The following is a 14,920-nucleotide window of genomic DNA, read 5'->3' on the forward strand; positions in this document are numbered from 1 at the left end:
AAGACAAATGCTCATTCGCATGCTATTTTAATACAATGTTACATTTTTATAATTAAGAAATATTTATCCCAAACTAACCCTATAACCACCCCTACAAATGAGCTTTGCAAATTACAATCACGTTTCAAAAAAATCACAAATGTGTAACTAAATGTAAAGTTGAGCTAAATGTAAAGTTAAGGGGTTTACTATATTTAACTCCTAAAAAAAATTTCAAGAACGGAACAAGTAGTGAGTTATAGATTTTTGTATTTATCAAATCGAATGCATAATATTTGTAAGTATTTCATTTTAACAACATTCAATTACATTCATTTTTGTTCATATATCATTCATTTTCTAAAATAAATTTCTATTATTTTTTTAGAATCTATCTTCGAAAAAAGACAGTTCTTGAATGATATGCACATTCTATCATATTTCAAACTATTGTTAGACAGATATTACATTTTAATTGTGTTGGTACAATTTTTAAACTTTTTTTATTCACCATTTTATTTTTACTTTTTCAATAATGCCAGCACCGTGCGTAGCACGGGTATTCACACTAGTGTGCATATTATTGATAAACTATAAAAATTAAATAAAATAAAGTGAAAATAAATTGAATTACCTTTATAATTTCTCACACAAATACCATAGGCTAGCAAAACATTGTTTTTTGTAACAGTTTGAGACAAGCGTTCACCATCATCAGTTGCAAATTTATCACATAAAGTCAACCGAACTACTGTCAAACTTCATTTAGAGAATTTTGGTAAGTATAAATCAAAATTTGCATAATATAAAATATTTTAAATATATTGAATCTATTAACTAACCTTTTGTCAAGTAAAAGTATGTCACACTTAGTTTTATCATTGATAGATGTTTGATAGTGTTGAACCAACAGATACAACTAAACCAATTACATCTGCAAAAGATCAAAAAGTATAAGTAATACCAGTTCAAATATACAACTTAAATATAAGTATGGTTAATTAAGAATGAAATACCTATCAATTGCAAATCATTGTCCATGTGTTGTTCTGTATCTCTTAGTTTGACCAAATTAAACTTGAAACGGGGTATGGTTCCACAATCATCTAAAATATTCACTATATTCGTACCGTTTCCAAATGATAATTGGTATATACAACTTAAATATAAGTATGGTTAATTAAGAATGAAATACCTATCAATTGCAAATCATTGTCCATGTGTTGTTCTGTATCTCTTAGTTTGACCAAATTAAACTGGAAACGGGGTATGGTTCCACAATCATCTAAAATATTCACTATATTCGTATCGTTTCCAAATGATAATTGGTACTGATGTGGTGCAAACCGATATTTAAAATCTGCCAGAATTACATATATATTTTGAAACCAGTATACCTTGACTTCATGGAGATGATCTGCGAAAATGTTTATTGTAGTGGGAAGGTGGGTGAGGAGTGTTAGTTGGAGTAAGGTGTGTAAGGAGTGTTAGTGGGAGTTAACTTCTTGTTTGAGAGAAACGTGGGGGGTGTAACGTGCCCATGATATTTTTTACGAAATAAATTAAATGTAAAATGCTAGAAAAATAGAGTTGAGAGTGGGAAGATTTGTGAAGGTTTGTTGCTAAAAATCCCTTCTCAAATTTATATAGATATATATATCCACCACTTGAAACCTATTTGAATGGAAAGTTTGGAAGCCTAGGTGTATGTGTGCGTGAATGTATGTATATAAAATGATTAGTTGGATGGGCATAAAATTTTGTCATGGATCCCATAATCTTTTGCAATAAGTCTAACAATATTTGGACAGAGTATTATTTGATATGTTAAATACTGTAACATTTTTTATGATACGATATATGTGAAATAAAATATGAATTTAAAAAATATGTGTATAATTCAAGCAAAATATTATTATTTAGAAAAGATTAGCTATCCAAACACGAAGATAGGTCAAGTTCGATGAATTATTATACTAGCACTTTTTTTTTGAAAATTATAGAGTTTCTATTCGCATTATCTTCTTATTTGAAAATTTTTTGCAGGTATAGTACACCCAAATAGAGAAGAAGATAAGTTTTGAAATAGAATTACCCGAATAGTGTTATTAGATAAATGTACGCGATGATTTTCTAAAGTTAAAAAGAGGCATTAATGAAGTCACATTTGACGCCTCTTAGCGCCCGAATTTTAAATGCTACGCAACAGAAGGGAAAAAATGGAGGGAACTCCAAATGCGGGAAAGCGGCAAATTGCCAAACGCGCAAAACCCTCACTTCTTTTTCTTAACCTGTTTCCGTCTCACAAACAAATAGATAAACGAACTGAGGGATCGAGAATTGCCGAACCAAATTGCACCCAGCAAAGCAAACAAGCCTAGATCTCTCCAAGTCATCATTTCAGGCCTCGATACAGTTCACCATAACCATTCCAGCCTCCGCTCAAACGGGTTAGTCATGTATCTGTATACGTATAGTCTACGGACCTCTGAATCTGTTGTTATTTTGGTTTGAATCGATTAGATTTAAGTATTCAAGCTTTCATTTCATCCGTCATATCAGTTCTGAACTTAGATCGGAATCGGGAAGTCGTTCGCATATTTGTGTATGTTTTAGAAGTTTGTGTTTGGGATCGAATTCGGTTGGAGATTGAAAGTCGTAATTGCAAATTTTTTGGTGGGGCACTTCTATCCGAGTTCTACTGCCATAAGATCTGTGACCGCCTTTTTTCTTTTGCAGTTTTTATCTGGGCCTCCGTAGGCATTTCTGGGCACCTCAGTTCATCTTGAAGCTGCAGAAACTTCCTGGCTTCTTCCCAGATTCCCAACAAAAAGGCGAAAGAGCTGCTTGGTAAGTGTCTTTAACTAACTCTCCCTATTTACATACTTCGCTTATTTTTCTCCTCCTTTCGCTACTCCTGTCCTGTGAGTTAAATTATATTCAAGTCTAAAACGTGAGGACCGCCTATCCCTGTTTTGAGTAGTATATGTCCGGTCATGGTAGCAGTCATTGAATTTTGGTCGGTGGAGGGGATCTCTGAGAAACTTTTCCACTTTTGCTCTCTCTATCCTCAGTTTACCCTCAATACGCATACTAACTTTTTGGCCTCTTTTTACTCCACTTTCCGTCTGGTTTGTTTCTCGCATTTGCTAAGGTTTCACGGGGCTTAGCTGGATAGATTACCTGACAGTTTGTTCCAGAGCTGATTAACTCCTTTTTTGTTCCTTCAACTGAATCAGTCTCTGATCTTACTTTCATCCAACGATTTTGTTTTGATTTTGCTTCCACTTAACTGCAACTAACTATTCATCGCTTGTTGTGGAAATAAAGTAGTCCAAGGGCAAGTGTCTGAATCCGTTCCATACCTGTCAAGGCTTGAGAATTTAGAGTTGTTAAACGGCTGCACATCTAATTATTTTCATGGGGAGAAAACATGTCAAAGTCCGCAACAATCTCTATTTTTAGAACTGACAACAACAATTAGAAATTTATAGTCCTGTCAGTTTCCGAAGCGTTAACTGGCGATATACTTCTGCTAGCTTGGCGCTGGGGTTTGCTAATCAGACCCGACCAAACTAAGCTCATCTTTTCATCTGTATACCTCATTGCTGCTCAAAATTCAATCTAATACTCCCAGCAAAACTATCCATAAAAAGCTTCCAAATCATGTAGCGTTTCTGGAGATCTATTGGTCTTACCACACTTTTAAAATGCCATCCCATATCCAACAAAATTTGAGACAATTTTCCAAAAAGGAAAAAACGACAATTATAAAGAAACGAGGTGGTAATGTAAAGAAACATGACCTAATTTCGCTGACCGGCCTCTTTTCCATTAAGTTAATTGACTCTATACAACAAAAGTTTAACGATCACATTATGCTAAAACATGCCGAATCCCTTGTGATTGCCTTTATACAAAACTTGCTGACTATTGTTTACTTCTTTCAAAATCCAAGTCCTCTAGTTTGGTGCCATGTCACCAAATATTATAGAATGCAGCAATGGTGAGGGATCAATGGCTTAACTTTCATCTGTCCTTCCTCTTTTCTTAGTCAACTTGCTGGCTGGGAAGTGTAGTCTAGCAACAAGTGGTCGAGGCGCTCGTGTCTTCCTGTCAAATCCCCTCAAGCACACGAACCCTAGCAAACACAGAGGTTACATTAAGCAACTGGAAAAGGAAGCGATATAACCGTTGCCAATAGGGATAGCATGCTAGAAACGCATTATACTTTCTAAGATGGAGTATTTCTAAAGGAAATAGGTTGTGAAATTATGTATTTTGGTCTTCTAACACATTCATTGTCGTATGGTTCCATACTTTGTGGATTGTTTCCTTGATTGAGAGCATCATATTGATCCTGTTAATACACATTGGTCAATGAATGAGAATCACAGCTAGCAAGACCAGAATTTTCTTTACAAAATATGACATTTATCATGTCTGGTACTTTCTGGCCCAACCATAGATAGTTTTCTCTTGTCCGCCTTCTAGCAGCAAGGTTGGTTTTGCACGCCAAGCACTTCTTTCCTACGAGTCTAAACTACATTTTTGTTGAGCAGGTCTAAGAATTAAACTTTCCTTGTTAAATAAGTACCTTAATGATGTATAAATAAGAACTAGTAGAATTTGAAGTCCAAAATCTGTCTGTCAATAGGAGTCAATACATATGAGAACTGTGTTTAAGAGGATAAAGTTACCTTTTAAGAAATGAAGCAAAGTGTTTAAATAAGATGCTATTATGTTGTTGAACCTCGCTTGAACTGCTCATTTCAGGATATGATAGCTAGTAGCAAGCATCTAATTTCGGAAGAAACAAAGTTGTACTAAATTTTGCAAGTAATTTCCTTGTGCATGCTACATAATGCTACAAAATTAGTTACCAAAATTCAAATGAAGCTGCTGAATTAACTGCAAAAAGTGTTTGATTTCTTTTTTTTTTTGTTACCTCTCCAGAAGCAGTATTGAATTTCCTCCTGTGACAGTCCTAATAAACAAGAAAACAAAAAATGTCATGTACTCCAGGAACTACCTTGGATGAAGTAGGAACTAGTTATTAACTAAAACGATGAATGAACTCTACTATTACTTACCTTTAAATATGGTAGGTATGGATGTTCCAAAGTAAACTGTTCGTCTACGCAAATTCCACAACCAATTTCTTGGCACATCAATTGGGTTAAGGCTAGATTCGTGGTCCGCAAACACCTGCAGTTAGTGAGTTCCTTTTGAGGCTTTTGTTCATAGAATCTATAAGATTTCACTGTTGCTGGACTTGTGTACCTCATTAACTTGGAAGTATGTGCCATTAAGCGGAAAGCTTCCTCTCATAGCTGTTCGACATGGTATCTGTGCACAGGGGTCATCATAAATTAGGAATTACACTGTTATGAAGTAAGAGGCACAAAAAGGATGCGTCCTCACCAGTAGTGTGCCTCGAACAGTTTGGGAGTTTGCTTCACGTATGCTGTTGCACGAAAAGCATGTTTCCCGATCACATAGTTTGCCAGATTCTTGGAAGCTGCATGATCTTTCTGGTGGCTGAATAGAGTCTATAGTTTCACCTGATATTGAGAGGTTTTCCCATTTACACTTAAAAAACTATTGATGAGTAGACACACACACGGGTATAAGATTCATATATTCATTCCATAATATACATCAAAAAGTCATTGATCAGTATGTTTCAAGCCCTCTGCTAAGGGTTTCTGTTGTTTCAATTTCATCATGTTAGCTTACCTGGTGTCCATATGGCGAGAAGGTATGACGATGGATCATCTGGTTCTCGTTGGTCAAACTGGATTTTGATACAGTAAGATGGTTAGAAAGTTCAGTTGCACATGGTAGGCAGGAACTATATGTCAAATGAGAAGCAGATGTAACACTAACCCCTTTCAGCAGTGGATGCGCATCAGGAAGCTCGTAGCTGTTAAATTGGTAGATAGTTAGGCATGTAGCAGCTATTCATTATACTGTCATCTTTTAAGACAAGAAGTTGTGCTTTGTACATGCTTTGCAAGTCTATACATGTCTTTACTCTTTAGTTAATGAATTGCAGGCATATGTTTGTAGCTAAGCTTGAATGAACTTACACGTAATGCTCTGTCCTTAATCGGCTTATGTTCTTAAGTTTAGTCGTGGGGATTGAAGCAGCTTCTGGAGTTAAAACCACTAATGCCTTTGACATTTCACTCTCTGAAGTTAAAACAACATTCTTTTGAATGTAGTTCAACAGATTCTGATTCAACTCCTCAATATTGAGTTTAATGGTAGGAATCTCATCAGCATCTTCATCTTCATGGAATGCGTCCTCAATGTCAAGCTCTGGTATTTGTGTATGTTCTAGCTGTGGGCTTGCTGGCTGTTCGATGATAGGCTCTGGTGTTGCAGGCTCTTCAATGATAGGACCGCAGGTTCCAACTTGAGAACCAGATTCCAATTGTTGACTAGTTTGAGGTAGAGGCAGTTGCAGGTGATTTATGTTTTCTTCTGGATTTGTATTGGGTTCTCTGTATTGTGCTGCAGTAATGATGCTTTTATCCTCTGGTGCTGGGAGGGCAAGCCTAGCACTGCATGTAACATATTTTATACGTATAATGAAACTACCATTTTTATGTGGGAATCTCTGGTTGTCTCTGGGAATCTCTGGTGCTGTTTTTCATTATCGCCTTTGAGCTTATTTGTAGTTAAGATGGGTAAGTTAAAGAAAAACTTAAACCTAATTAAGACTAAAGCCAGAAGCTATCTCTGAGACACAAAGGCCAAATAACTTAAGAATTAAAGAACAACCTCTAGGTAGATACTTGTTAACCAAAGGTACCTTACGAGTAAAATCTTCCAATAAGCTACTTTCTCAACTCACCTGCTTCAGATTTGAAAAAAAAAAGACCCTTCTGATTTTGCTATAGATAGCTTGTAAGTGATTCCTCTTTAGTTTTTACTACCAGTAACTTGAATAGAAGTTTCCATGTACATGAATGAAGGCAGAATAAAGGCCTTTGCCAAGAGGTTGAAAAGTGGAAAGGCATTTTATTAATTTTTGATGCCTTAACTACAACCTAGTTGGTTAAATTGGATATACCTTGCAAAGGCACTTGCAAAATGCCTGCATTCTCCTCGCATGGGGCACGAATTGCAATTTGGTTTGCTTTTTGTGCAAAAAACCTGGGAAATAATGGAGAAGTCTTCAGCTTTAATTTAAAAATGAGTTAGGGGAAAGAACGTCCTAATTGAATGGCATACCTTTCCAAATGTTATCATTTGATAATGCAGCTCATACCTACAATTTGTAAGCATCTTAAGTCAGCAAATCATAGGGACTCATTGCTATTTGATATAACTATGGAAGAAACAAAGTTTACAAGGTTCGTTGATCAAGCTTGCAGAGCCTTGGCCATAAAAACTTTTGGATTGACTCCAGCACAGGGTACCTGTACAACAGCAACAGTAACACTAATATCTGAGATGAAACAAGAATAGTTTATTGAGACTCCAAAACTCACAGTTCTAGAAGGTGCAACTGAAGTGACTCAGGAAGTGGCTGAAGTGGTACCCAGCCCAGTCTTACAGCAATACGTCCAACATTTGTATCCACCTAATCGAAGTAAATCCAACATGAGTTCTTCTAAGTAAATCCTTTCTGACCATTCTAAATATTTTGGTTCAAGTATTAATCTTACTGGGAAAGCAAGATGGTGAAGTGTCAAAAGCCTCACACATTCTACACTTTTTAGACCCAAACCCTTTACACTTAATAGGTAGTCTCTGCACAATAAATATGATACAAGGTTGTTAGGCTTACTGTCATTGCAAAACTTTTTATGCACTGGCATCAGAAGCCATTTGATACACTTACTTGACCCTATCTGGTGGGACATCCCGCAGCCATTCCAGATCAATGCTTCCATGATCTGTGACAAGCCTGTTTAGGAAGTCCTGCATGATTCGATATCATTAGCTGACAGTGATGATTAGTGGCTGAGAGACTAAAATCCATAATTATGCTAGAATTAGAACATATACTTGGATTCTCTTAGCTAACATATTGTTCATTCCCCTTTCTTTGATGGTCTCAGCGATGTCCTCAACTTCTGCACATCTCACCGCTTCCCAGTCCACTGAGTCCATTGTATTGGCTGTCCTCTCTCTCTTTTCACCATTAGAGAGTGCCTGTATTCTTAAACTATCCCAATCAATGGCATCCTTTTTCTCTTTTCCATTTCTTCCCCTTTTGGCATTGGATATACTAGGGCTCACCTCATCAATTTTCTCCACAATTGTATTGCAGTCATTCAGATTCAAATGAACAGCCTTCTGATTTCTAGTTATTTGGGTTTTTCCTGAGACATCCAAAATACATTCTGAAGAACTTAGAGGATTTGAAACTTGCCCAACTCTGCAGTTATTCTCTTGCTTTTGAACTTCTGACACAAGTTCAGTCTCTTGATCTTCAATTGGCCTTTGATGGTTGTTAGGAGAGTTGGAGTCAGAATTTTCAATTGAAAACTTCTGTAATTCTTCGAAACTAATAGCAATTGTATTCTGACATGGAACTCCTGCTGAAGATTCTGCTGATCCAATTTGTTCGGTTACAAAAAGCTCATTTTCTTTGTAGGCATCACTGAATCTGTTATCTTCTGACTGATCAAAGTTCCTGAGCTCTCCAAATCCTGAATTCACGCCTATGTGCAGGCTCAAATTAGTATGCAGATGGATATCTTTTAAACAATTTATGATAATTGATTTCTTACTGCAAGAGTTACAGGCCATACCTTCTGATTTGGTTGGCATGCCGAGACTTGATGACCTCTTTCTGCTTCCTTCATTATAAACTCCATGCAACATTGTTGTTCCTGCCATCTGTAACAGTTTTACAAAAGAGCCACAAGTACCATCAGCTGGTTCAGCTTCGGAGGAACTTTGTGAGTATGACTCAGCCTTGTTTATAGTCTCCACAGAGCTGTGAGAGGAAATTACAGAATTCTGAGAAGAAATTACATCAAGTTCTCTGCTATCTCCATTAAAGCTTGCCAGTCTTTGATCATCCTGAGATTTTAAGCTGCTAATGTCTGGTTCATTATACAGTTTTGGACTACATTCTGAAGAATCTGAAGAGACGGATCTTAAAATTTTTGTTGCTTTGGTGCCTTCAGATGTATCTCCAGAGGAATCCCTGGTACTGGTTACTTCTTCATTGCACTCCTTGTCACATAGAGTGACGGAATCCTGGAGGCAAGCAAGTTGACTTGAAACCTTTTTGTGCCATTTAATTGTATCATCTGGATCTATTATTACTTGTCCCTCAGTTGTCTGTTGTTCACATGGTCGTGTATGATAGTGATTGCTCTTCGATTTGAGGGGGAATCTAGCAGCCATTGAGATGAAGGCAGAACTGCAGCAATGAACACAAACTAAAGTTGTTTTTGCAGGCACTCAAGCTACTACGATCTTTTGTGAGGAGGGTGGAAATTTAGAAATCAACTCACCTAGAAAGGTGATCAGACACATTCTGTGTAAGGAAGACTCCAACTACAGAGTCTACTACCGATCCCTTCCATGGGGTGAAGCGTCTGTCTCCTGTGGAAGAAAAAAATAACACACTCCTATTACATATTTGAGATGGCAAACACAATTTTTCTGCCTGAATCATGTAACCGTGTAGGAAGAGGATACTTTTTTGGAGTATCCAACACCAACTTTTGCTATGTGAGATGCATTGCACTTCAACCTTTCATGGAAGGTTCACATACACTGTTCCATCTGCCCAGAGTTTCCTTCAGTCAGTTATTTCTCCAACATATTTACAGTCATGCCATTCCATTAAACTATTAGAAATTTTTAGGCAGTCGATTTGGTATTTTCTGAAATGCTTGACTTTCTTGTGTCCATCATTTACGGTTAAAAGATTTCTTAATTTCTTTTGCCAAAATGATATTCTTGAAAAGCAGAAATAGAATGAAAATGTTTCACACCAAGAAAGCAATTTACTAATTGATTTCTCTTTTTGGTTGGCGAGCACTGATTTTTGTTCTTCTATATACAGGTATAATGTAAATTGTAATAGACTTCTTTGCTGTGTTCTGTCATGTAAATTTGAGCTATATGACACGCAATGGCCAGAATCTTTTGGCTTCTTGCTCCAGAGCACGTGCTACAAGGTTCGAGTTCCATATTTAAGGAGGATGTACCAACAAGTCCTGAGTTACATACTATCTTCTTTTAAGATACTATCTTCTTTTAAGACAGCACTGAGATTTTCTTAGTCCCATGTAGATCAACTTCTTAATAACGTCTATGCACATTAAGAGATGTATACTACTGCAAAATTAAATTATGAGCCTACATACCCTGGACTAGATGCATCCTGGCAATAAATGAGTTTGCTCTTCCACGGAATACTGCCCGTTCACCTGCCCACCATTGTGCCTTCTGCTGATCTGTTCCATCAATGCCGTCATTGTTTATGTCTTCCAGCAAAAGCTTCCACACTCTATTTGTCTCCTCATCAAGGTCAACTTTAGGCCGTGGCCGGCGCTTCCTAATTTGAGAAGACGAACCATCATAAGGTACAACAGATCCATTACTTTGATAAAGAACAATAGAATTCTGCAATGGATAGTCCACTTGGTATGTGACTAGTGCGTTCTGTTCTTGGTTGAACAATCTGTTGTGTTCCTTTTGTATATCAAGGCAGTTAAACTGCTCAATGATGGCATCAATTGTTGAAGATTTATTTTTCCACAATTTAGTTGAAGACCCTGCATCATATGCACCAAGTAAGAAAATTTTCTGATAATTTCATTGTTACTGGTAATTAGATATAAAAGAGTAATATATACATACCCATTGACTTTTTTGCAAATTTCTGATGATCATAGGTATTTGAAAAGGAAGAATTTGAAGCAACAGAGTTTCTCTTTGACCGCTTCTTTGTTGTCATTCTTGGCCGATTGTGAGCAACCAGAGCATCCATGCATGTGTGCGGTCCTTTTAAAACTCCAGAACTCAGCATTCCTCTGCTGGAAGTAGGAAACTGCCCCCAAATTTCATGCAGAGAAGCAAAATCTCGAACCCGAATGGGGCCTTTAGATCTTTTCTTCGTCAATCTTTCTGCACTTCTCAAGATTGGAAGGCAAACGAAAGGGTTCTGTTCATGTTGGGTACCATCAGCTGCTGCTGCTGCTGCCGTTGGGATACTATTAGCATCAGAATGAGCAGCAGACATCATGAAATCAGTTCCTGATGTGAAATTGTATATCTGAGAATCATTGGAAGGGCATAGACTATCCCGACCATCATTGTCATAGGTACTGGATTTTGGCAGAATGCTTGAAGTTGCTGATTTATGTGAATTTTCTGTCCTCTTTTTCTTGAAAATTGTTGGAAACTGCATGCTTGGAGTTCCTTGACAGTTGTAGCCATATGGTGGAAAGAGCTCTTGGCATGCCTGCAATGAATTGTAATGGGCCCCGGTAGCATTTATCCTGCGAGATTCTGACTCGTCACTTCTAAACGATCGCTGGCTCTTTGATTTCCTTGATTGTGTTTCTTGGGTCAAGCATGCACTGCTGCTGCAGCTGGAAGTACTCCCTGTCACACACCTAGCGTCAGATGACAATGTCCCAAAATTGCTTGCCTCTTTGTCATGAGTTACATCTGAGAAAACTATTTGACATTTCCCTCTCGTACATCCATTTTGATTGCTTGTGCAATAAGTTGTATCTCCAGAGGGTTGACTTTCGTTGACAAAAAGGTAGCCTTGGAATGCATGATCTATGGTTTGTGTGAGGTCATAAGCAATGCCTATTTCAGTCTTTTCAACTGTCACTTCCATTCCCTGTCCAAGCTTCATGGTTGATCTTGATTGATCCTCTGGAATGGAAGCCTGTGAATGTGACTTTGCATCAGCATCTAAAGGGGGCTGTGCCACTTCCATTTCCTGTCCAAGCTTCATGGTTGATCTTGATTGATCCTCTGGAATCGAAGCCTGTGAATGTGACTTAGCATCAACGTCTAAAGGGGGCTGTGTGGACCTTTCATCTGGACCTCGGCCTTCAGAGTTGAAATTTAGTGACTTCTTGCAGGAGCTTCGTGTTACTCGAACTGACATTGTGTCATTTCTGGTAGTACACCCCACTTCCAAGGGAGTGGTGGATTGTTCAACCCCTTTTCTTCTGACATACTTCCTCTTACTTTTTGGCACATTCTCCGAACTAGAAGGCTTTGCTTCTAAATCTGTTCCATCGGTTTTGCCTTCCAAAGGAGTATCCACAGGCTTGCCGACTGCACTTCTCCTAACATATTTCCTCTTGGGTGTTGCTTCTAGATCTGTTCCATTGGTTTTGCCTTCCAAAGGACTATCCACTGGTTTGCCGACTGTACTTTTCCTAACATATTTCCTCTTGGGTTTTGCAATTTCCTGATGGCCAGTAGGCTTTGGTGTTCCCCGACTGCGATTGCGCTTCGTATTAGGTTGACCTTCAACAACCACTTTAGGTCTGTGCTTTCTCCTCCTTGGCTTCTGCAGTGGTGTCTTGGTCAGATCAGTCTGCTGTTCACTGCCTACTTCAGGCTTGAAATTCTCCCCTATTACAGTGGAGATGGTAGCCCAAGATTGATTCTCAACCAGCACTGACTGATTGTTTTGGAGCTCATGCAATTCAGGTGTCATCATAACTTCATTCTGCATTCTTGTTTCTTTTGCTGCTGCTGCAGAGTTGGACACTTTCCGTCCATCTGTTCTCCTCGTCGGATCAGGTGTGACAGGCTCAAATTGGGATGAGACAAGTGTAGTTGATGCATCAGCAATTGTTCTTGGTGGAGAATTCAGATCAAAGCAGAGCCTGGAAGAAATTACATTTTCACCTGCAAAGGAAAATTCATTAACAGGATTGAGGTAAGCATTGCCAGGATTATTCTTGGAGTTTATTTATGTTCCATCATGATAGGCAGAATCCTGCTTTCTTGATGCGAAGCATGTAAACAGACAGAATAAAGAACAATGTTTGGTGCGTGTACATATAGAAACTGAGGTTGGCGGGATGCAACAAGGGCTTTGCAATGATAAGCGTGCATAAGATAAACTCTAGCACAAAGCTATGTAAGGTATGTGGCTTTCTTCGCCAAGTCTAGTTTCACCACTCTGGCTATTTAGTTATATTACTCATTTGTAGGAAATATTTACGGGATTTATATTTTCTTAATACAGCTATGAGCTGGGAGACATTAACAACGTAGCTTTTTTAGTATTTGTGTGAACAAATAGTCAATTCTGTAGCAAGTTACCTCCTCAAAGCATACTTTGACCCACCATTCTCTTATTGGTTTGAAATCCCTTGGCAACTTTCTGCCATGATTGACAGGGTAACTTTTCTATGATAGAAGTAATAGGTAGCAATAAATAAGGCAACTAGACTCACAATGGGGTGTCTTAGGATTATTCTGAGAACTCGAATCCAGGCCTTGGTTTTCCAGTGAAGAACTCGTGGATATTTCTGGCAGCTGGGTAAACTGAATGCAACATGACATGTTTTCAGCATTCAAATCAGTAATTTTACTCGCTTCCTCAGCAGCTTTGGCAGTGCCCGCAGCATCTGCGAGTGCCATCAATTCTTGAAAAGAAACGTTGCCCCACTTGTCTGTCTCCAAGGACAACTCCTGAAAAAATTTGAGTGGGACTTCATGCAGCCGTGATTCTGCTGCCGATGTTGCATCCAAACCATCGGAGTTTCTGGCTACAGCCACATAATTGTTTTCTCCACAACATGTGGCTACACTATGGACTTTGATTTCTTGCTGAAATTTGATTGATTTTCCTGCCTTTCTACAACCATCTGATGCATTTCCCTCACATGGCAGGGATTGTTGGGACCAATTTGCTTGCAATGGTTGTCGTTCTTGCGTCTCTGTGTAGATTGGCTGAGCTTCCAAACCAGGCTTCGCAGGGGTGGAAGGAATCCAAGAATTCTCAATTTGAGGGCCTTTGACAATCACAGTAGAGTTCTCTACCGTTGCTTCCATTCTGCAAGAGCAAAGCCCGGTAATTTCTTAATTTGTCAACACTTTGTTGTCAGTAAATTCTATTTCACTCACTTTGTTTGCAGAAAATGCTAAATAAATAACTTGCGCGTAGGTTTGCAGAAGTTAGGTGGTCTTTCACCACGCTTAAAATGTCTTCCTGCTAAAATATTTCAAACCCCATAGAAAAAATGTAAAACAAAAGGTAAAAAAAGTTTCTGAGAAGCAGAAATTAACATGCAGACCATGTTTTTACAGACACTTCCATATCTTACACAACAGCATCCTTTAAATTGTGAAACTCTGGAATTAACCCAAAAATGTGATCTTTTTTTTTTTCTCTCAATGTGGAGAAATTTGAACATGTAATTAATGTAATTCTGATAAAAAATTTTAAAATCAATTGACCATAGCAGATCAGAGTGAGAATTAGCTCAGATGAGTGAAATGTTTTAACCAAAGCAGCAAAAGCAATTTACTTGGAAGAATGCCACTTTGAAATGCCATTTTCACCTCAGCATACGGTAAAAGTCACATAACTGAAGAAAGTGGAAGAAATACAATCAACTCTTGGAAGCAGACTAACCAGAGACCTTAGTCGTCGCCGGAGATCTCACACAGGGTAGCGGACGGCGGAAGGAAACGGTGAAGCATATAGAGAGAGTGTTTGTTTTTTAGAGACGAAAAATTCCAAACACATGAGCCAGAGAGCTTTTTATAAATAGACTGGACTGAGCCCAGCTGAATTGCTTACTTCTTTTGCCGGTAAAACACGTATAATTCATTAAAAACTTGAGATTTCCATTATGTTATTAATAAATTATCCCATAAATGACAAGTCCGATACTCTAACTAATTCCCTCTTCAATTTGCATAAAAGAAGTCATTAACTGCACATAGAAGGCTATACTGGTAAATTGAGTTC

General features: G+C 38.0%; 1 protein-coding gene across 3 annotated transcripts; it reads right to left on the reverse strand.

The window, feature by feature from the left end:
• Positions 1 to 3,643: 3,643 nt before the first annotated feature.
• On the reverse strand, positions 3,644 to 14,671 carry LOC113774537 (protein ROS1). 3 transcript variants are annotated; one of them, XM_027319077.1, is made up of 21 exons: positions 14,589 to 14,671; positions 13,398 to 13,999; positions 10,822 to 12,843; positions 10,326 to 10,736; positions 9,465 to 9,555; positions 8,751 to 9,370; positions 8,002 to 8,660; positions 7,835 to 7,914; positions 7,659 to 7,743; positions 7,482 to 7,573; positions 7,341 to 7,409; positions 7,222 to 7,258; positions 7,061 to 7,143; positions 6,072 to 6,548; positions 5,869 to 5,905; positions 5,719 to 5,776; positions 5,404 to 5,543; positions 5,263 to 5,328; positions 5,073 to 5,187; positions 4,928 to 4,966; positions 3,644 to 4,120 (listed from the first exon to the last, which is right to left on the reverse strand). In XM_027319077.1, the coding sequence occupies exons 2-21, from the start codon at positions 13,996 to 13,998 to the stop codon at positions 4,002 to 4,004; spliced, it is 5,901 nt and encodes a 1,966-aa protein (XP_027174878.1). In that variant the 5' UTR covers position 13,999; positions 14,589 to 14,671; the 3' UTR covers positions 3,644 to 4,001. The 3 variants fall into 3 exon arrangements, with proteins under 3 accessions (XP_027174878.1, XP_027174879.1, XP_027174877.1); XM_027319078.1 differs by having other exon boundaries at positions 8,002 to 8,648; positions 14,582 to 14,659; XM_027319076.1 differs by having other exon boundaries at positions 14,582 to 14,659.
• Between the last annotated feature and the right edge of the window lie 249 nt (positions 14,672 to 14,920).

Source organism: Coffea eugenioides, chromosome 6 (genome assembly GCF_003713205.1).
Source record: "Coffea eugenioides isolate CCC68of chromosome 6, Ceug_1.0, whole genome shotgun sequence".
In the NCBI taxonomy this organism is placed as follows: domain Eukaryota; kingdom Viridiplantae; phylum Streptophyta; class Magnoliopsida; order Gentianales; family Rubiaceae; genus Coffea; species Coffea eugenioides.